Below are 6557 nucleotides of genomic sequence, written 5' to 3'. Positions count from 1 at the left end.
CAATATGGGGTGCTGTGTGTACATTAATGAGGAAAAAAAATTAACTTAAATGATTTTAGCAAATGGCTGCAATATAACAAAGAGTGAAAAATTTAAGGGGGTCTGAATACTTTCCGTACCCACTGTATATAATACATCTGTATATTACAAATAAAGTATAAAATAAATACAAATATTAATAAAAAAATAAAAAATATATTAAATATATTTAAGTAGTTTGGGGTTAAACTAAGGTTTAACTAAATTAAATTAAAATGAGAAATGTCACATTGGTAACACATACATACATGCATACAGTACATACATATCATACCTTACATACATACCATACATACCATAAATACATACATACGTACATACATACGTACATACATGCATACAGTGGCATGCGAAAGTTTGGGAACCCCTTGCAGAATCTGTGAAAATGTGAATAATTTTAACAAAATAAGAGAGATCATACAAAATGCATGTTATTTTTTTATTTAGTACTGGTGACAACTTTTTGACTTTGAAGATCAAGGTAAATTGTACTTAATTTGTCTTCCGGGAAACATGCAAATATCTTCTGTTGCTTCCGAAGGGATATGCAAAAGATGCTGGAAAACTGAAGAATCTGCAGGAGCTGGATTTTTCTGAAGAACAGTGCTCAGTTTAACTGTTCAGAACAAACAAGGGACTCATGAACAACCATCACAAAACAAAAAAACAACCGTGGATCATCCAGGTAACCACACACAGTATTAAGAACCAAGGGTTCCCAAACTCTTGAATGGGGTTTTTTGAATAATTTCAGCTATTTTTTTCTTGTGGACTAAATGTAAACATTTTATGTAAAATATCTTACTCAGGACAGTACTAAATGAAAAATAACATGAATTTTGTATGATCTCTCTTATTTTGTTAAAATTATTTACATTTTCACAGATTCTGCAAAGGGGTTCCCAAACTTTTGCATGCCACATTTTAGCAAATGGCTGCAATATAACAAAGAGTGAAAAATTTAAGGGGGTCTGAATACTTTCCGTACCCACTGTATATACAGAAATGGGTTTTTTTTCTTCTTATGGCTCCAATTTTAGCTTCTGATTTTGTTTACTATAATAACTCTGGTTTGTACAATAAACACATTTTCTTCACAGTTCCACAGAAGAAAAAAAGTCATACAAGGGCATTTGTTTTTCATTTGTGTAGACTTCTGCAACACAGGAACTAAATATTTAATGTTTTTATTTTATTATTGTGTTAAGTATATTTTCCTAACATGTCATGTTGAAATAAAAAAAATACAGAGACTGTATAAGCTTCTCAAAAAGTGTTGTTTCACTCTGTTAACTTCCTGTTTATCTGTCTCTCTTCTGTAATGGGACTGCCATCTAGCTGTCTGTTGTCTTAATATTTCAGTCGCTCTATTCATTCATACATTTTTCTCACCAGCCCCTGGGAGTAATCCTCGCGTGGTTTCAATCAGGCCCATCTGCGCAGAATGTGCTGCAAACACACACACACACACACACACACACACACACAGAAAAAGGTCAGTTGAAGGACCCAGCCTCTGCATGCTGTGACCACAGAGATTCTCCACTCCATGAGTTGTGATACCTGTCGTGATCTACCCCCAGTAGGTCAAAGCAGCCACTCACCTGCTGTGCGAAGGTCACACGCTAGTGCCAATTCCAAACCGCCCCCGAGAGCAAAGCCGTCCACTGCTGCGATGGTTGGCATGGGCAGCGCAGCTGGCACATAATGAACACACACACACGGATCAGACAGGTCATAGATCACATTAATGGGAGTTTTTATACATTTTTATATATGATTTTTTATTTTATTTAAGTTTAAATTTACTTCAATAATTTGTTTTCAGTTTCTCAGAAAACTTCACTTTGTATCTCAAGTATTAATACAATTCAAAATAACAGTTTTCCATTTGAATATGTTTTAAAATGTAATTTATTCCTGTGATGGCAAAGCTGAATTGTCAGCATCATTACTCCAGTCTTCAGTGTCACGCGATATGTCAGAAATCATTGAAAAACACTGAACTTGGTGCTCAAGAAACATTTCTTTTATTATTATCAATGTTGAAAAGTTTTTTTAAGCTTGTCAAATGCTGTCAAAAAAACATGTGTAAAAATTGAGTAACTATTTACTTGTCTTCCTGTCGTGTTGTAGAAAGGCTCCAAATGATGTCACTTCCTGGGTGACGCAATTTTTACGGAATGGTACATTTTTTGTAATGGGAGAAAATCCTGCAGTAACTGGATTGCATGCATTTGTGGTACACAGATACATATGGTTTTGGTTATTAAAATAAGTTTATTAAAATGAAACTGAAGAAAATACTTTAAATACCACATACTAAGAAATGTAGAAAATCATGTGAATTTTTCAATTCAACTTTTTTACTTGGTTTGTAATAAAAAAATATATATATATTTTAAATGTTTAAAATTAGAAGCATTTAAATACCATTGTGTATGGACACTCATTTCTGTTTTTCGGATAAAATGCTAGTAGAAAATTGTATAGAGAAGGTTCTTTCTCAACCTTCTGCTTACAAAACAGTAGCATTTTCCTAAATGTTATTTGCAAACTATGCAAAAATTGAGGGCACGGAGAAAATGTACCTACAGTGAGTTTATTATTATGCATATCCAATCATTCTCACCTCCAGCCATAATCCCATTTGCAGCTGGGAAACAATTACCTTTTCAGTGCAACACTATCAGAATTCAGAGTTCTGTATCATCACTTTCTCTGCAGGATTATAGTCATTTTGCAATATTCGTGAGAAACACCATCCTCGTGTCTCACCGATGTCATTCATTAGTGATCGGAGGCCATGTACAAACAGCTCTGCCTCAGGGTTACTCATCTGAGCTCTCTCCTTAAGATCTGCCCCTGTTAACACACAAAAATACTATTTATGACATTTGCAAATATCTGCTTCGGCTCTTCTTTATTATACTGATATTTCCTGTAAAACACAACATGAGCACGAGAAAGTATTTTTAAAAATGGCATCATCTTTGAAGTACACTGGCAATGCTGTCTTTGGTTTTATGTGACAGAATCCTTTACATACCTGCAGGGTATCAAACTCCTGAAGACCACCACACGAACTGCTGCATCATGATGCAACGATGACACCAGCTCTCTCATCTACAAAGAGAGAGAGAGATATTGATGCATATATAAACAGAGAAAAATAAAAAACAGGAAATATTGATTTGAGGCAGAATTCTGGGAGAGATATGCCCGATTTATTTTTGACTTTGTACACTCTTATTTATTTAAGACCCTGACTCACTTTTGCCAGACTTTCTTTCGATAAACTGATCAAATACAAACGTTAAAAAAAAGAGTTCTTATACACTCTAAAAAATGCTGGGTTAAATATAACCCAGCGCTGGGTTAAAAAGGGACAACCCCAGCGGTTGGGTTGTTTTGAACCCAACCACTGGGTCAAAGCAACCCAACCTCTGGGTCAAAACAACCCAACCGCTGGGTCAAAACAACCCAACCTCTGGGTCAAAACAACCCAACCTCTGGGTCAAAACAACCCAGTAGCTGGGTTTGTCCCTTTTTAACCCAGCATTTTTTAGAGTGTACTACTTTGTGGAAACAGAAAGAAGAAAATAGACAGAAATGGACCATCTGTTGCTCAAGTGAATTAAGTTCATATTTAAAAACATTCCAGCGATTGGTTGCATGTTGAACAGTTAAAGACTATATACTGTACAGTCATACCATACATTCTTTAAAACTTATTTATTATTTATTTACATGAATCTGTTATCTCTAAAGGGCACAAAAAGAATGATTCCTTGTGACACGTGGTGGAAATTTAACACACCAGTAGAGGGCTGCCCGATAATGACAAAAATCATAATTGTAATTGCGATTATTAATAACGATTATCACAATTTACATTGAATGATGCTTATACTATTGTTTGAAGCAACTGCATGCCATATATTTATATGAAAATAAACAAGCTGAAAACTCTCTAACTGAAAAACTTTTATTGCTTTTCTATATTAAGCCTCAAATGTCAACTATACATTGGATTGCTTTCTTCAAGTAAAAAAAATGTAAAAATATGCATGGTATTATAATGTTTTACTAAAACTATAATTAAAACAATGGAAAAACCCTTAAGATAACCTGAAGAAAGAAAAAAAAAACATCTTAAGCAAGCAGAATAACATTAATTTCCGCTTTGAATGATTATGTAATTGTGGCATCCGAAATTGTAATCGCGATTAGAAATTAAATGAATTGTGCAGGATTATTGCGAATTGAGGGGCTTTATAATCAGTTATCGCTGGGTTAAAGTGAAACAAAAAGGCATATTTACGCATTTCACAGAAAAGAGGGCAGATAGGAAGTTCATGGACTAGATCTTCTGCTTCCTGCATGTTTGGGCTTGATGCTGTAAGACAGGGGGTTTTCTGCACTCACCTGACCCACAAACCCACGTCCCAGAGAGTTCCTCGCCCTTTCACGACACATCAGCACTTCCACTATACCTAACCAGACAAGAGAAAAGAGAAACTGAAGCTGCGGCTATGGTTGTAGTTCTCAACTGGTGGGCTGTGACCCAAATATGGGTGGCAGGTCTGTTGTGATGCGATCACAGAATGGAAAAATTATGCTAAATTAAATCATAAGTAATTGCTCTTATGGCATGACTATGGCTAAACTCTTCACATGGGATATTACATCCCAATAAAACATACTTGTAATGTTTATACTGTCACATTAAGGAAATTTCGGCCAAATTTTGCAGGCAAAACAAGTGCATAGTCTACTGTCAATAGTCTAGTGACGTGTGCAGCTCACAAAGAAGTCACATTCCAACCAAGCAACTTTGTGACAATTTGTTGCAAATTCTGCCTGGGGAAGTATTTCACCCTTGTGAAATTCTCGATCATGTGGATCTCGTAAAATGACTGAATTTTGCCTGTGAAAATTCACAGAAAAACACTAAATGTGACCAGTGTTTTCTGCTATTTAAACCCTGATTGGCAGCTATATACTTTACCTCATTTAAATATTATAAATTTACTAATATTAATACACTTCAGTGTTTGATATTATGTACAATTTGGTTTACTTTGGTACAATAAACAATTTTGGTTTTAGGTTGGGTTGCCACTCAATGTTCAATGTAAAATCTGGGTCCTGAAGTAAAAAACAGTTCAGAACCACTGACCTACATGACATTCAGAAAAGAGTACATACTACATACGCTCAAAGTCTATGTGGCAGCTATTGCGGCAAATCATTCTCTCGTGGCTAGCCAGTCAGTCGGCAGAAACGACCTGGTCGTTAAATTCCTGAGGGGAGCTCGGAGATTGAATCCACCTTGCCCTCATATTGTGCCGAATTGGGACTTGTCTATAGTCCTCTCCCTTTGAGCCTCTCCAGTCGGCCAACTTGCGGCCCATGTCGCTTAAGACCTCCCCCTCCTTTTGGCTTTAGCGTCGGTCAAGCAAGTGGGTGACATGCAAGCACTGTCAGTCAGTGCAATTCAGATGGTGAGCAGGGTCCCAATCCACTCTGCCCGGTTCGGGCTCTTAGAGTGTACTTTGAGAACTCTGACCTGTTTAGGCACTCAGAACAGCTCTTTGTGTGCTTCAGAGGCCGCTCTAAAGGGCTGCCGGTTATGAAACAGAGACTGGATTTTCTCACTGGATTTTGGATGCTATAGCCTTGGCTTACGTCTCAGAGGGCTTGCAGTGCCCTATAGGTGTGAGGGCCCACTTCACCAGAGGAATGGCCTCCTCCTGGGCTTGGTCCAGTGGGATTTCTATTGGTGATATTTGTGCGGTCGCCGGCTGGTCATCTCCGTCTACCTTCACCAGGTTATATGACTTGGACGTCCCTGCCCTGCAGGCACGGATTTTGTCCGCTTAAAGGGTAGGTCTAATGCTATTTCATGCATTCTGTGTTATTAACACTGTTAAAGAGTAGGATTCTCATGTTACACATGGCCAAAGTTGCAAAAAATGATTTGGACGTATGACAGAGTATTTCTGTGCCAAATACACTCCTTCCAGGTTCGTATAAGTTTCTGAAAGTTTATTCAAGCATGGCCCTTCATGACATCATGAAGTGCGGAATTCCTTGAATGTGCTCTTCTCCCGGGAAGAGCGTGCGCACACAGCAAACAGAGGGAGAGCAAGAGCACGCCCATCTACATGTTTCATTCGGGTTACAGAAGTCGTCGGCAGTGCTGCAGATTTGAAGATTGTTTTCGAAGAAGTGTGTTTTTGGATGTGAGGGAAAGATGACCTTGTTCAGCTTCCCAAAGAACCCAGCGTTAAAGGGTTAGTTCACACCAAAATGAAAATTCTGTAATTATTTACTCATGTTGTTCCAAACCCGTAAGACCTTCGTTCATCTTTGGAACACGAATTAAGATATTTTTGATGAAATGTGAGAGCTCTCAGACCCTGCATAGACAGCAACTCAACTGTAATGTTCCCAGGTCTAGAAACGTAGTTAGAACATCGGTAAAACAGTCCATGTGACATCAGTGGCTCAAC

The 6557-nt window shown here is 37.5% G+C and overlaps 1 protein-coding gene across 1 annotated transcript in view; it reads right to left on the bottom strand.

Annotated features, from left to right (window-relative positions):
- Nucleotides 1-6557, bottom strand: part of LOC107721803 (enoyl-CoA hydratase domain-containing protein 2, mitochondrial-like) — a 13568-nt gene that overhangs the window by 2447 nt on the left and 4564 nt on the right. The window contains exons 3-7 of the mRNA XM_016529969.1: nucleotides 4468-4535; nucleotides 3085-3165; nucleotides 2818-2923; nucleotides 1644-1736; nucleotides 1421-1488 (exon numbers count right to left, since the gene is read on the bottom strand). Of these exons, the coding sequence (XP_016385455.1) occupies nucleotides 1421-1488; nucleotides 1644-1736; nucleotides 2818-2923; nucleotides 3085-3165; nucleotides 4468-4535 (416 nt within the window). The remainder of the gene's footprint in view (nucleotides 1-1420; nucleotides 1489-1643; nucleotides 1737-2817; nucleotides 2924-3084; nucleotides 3166-4467; nucleotides 4536-6557) is intronic.

The sequence above is a fragment of the Sinocyclocheilus rhinocerous genome, unplaced genomic scaffold (assembly GCF_001515625.1).
Source record: "Sinocyclocheilus rhinocerous isolate Xijiao unplaced genomic scaffold, SAMN03320098_v1.1 scaffold4561, whole genome shotgun sequence".
NCBI lineage: Eukaryota > Metazoa > Chordata > Actinopteri > Cypriniformes > Cyprinidae > Sinocyclocheilus > Sinocyclocheilus rhinocerous.
The sequence above is the reverse complement of the archived record's forward strand: the minus strand, read 5'-3'. Positions and strand labels throughout refer to the sequence as shown.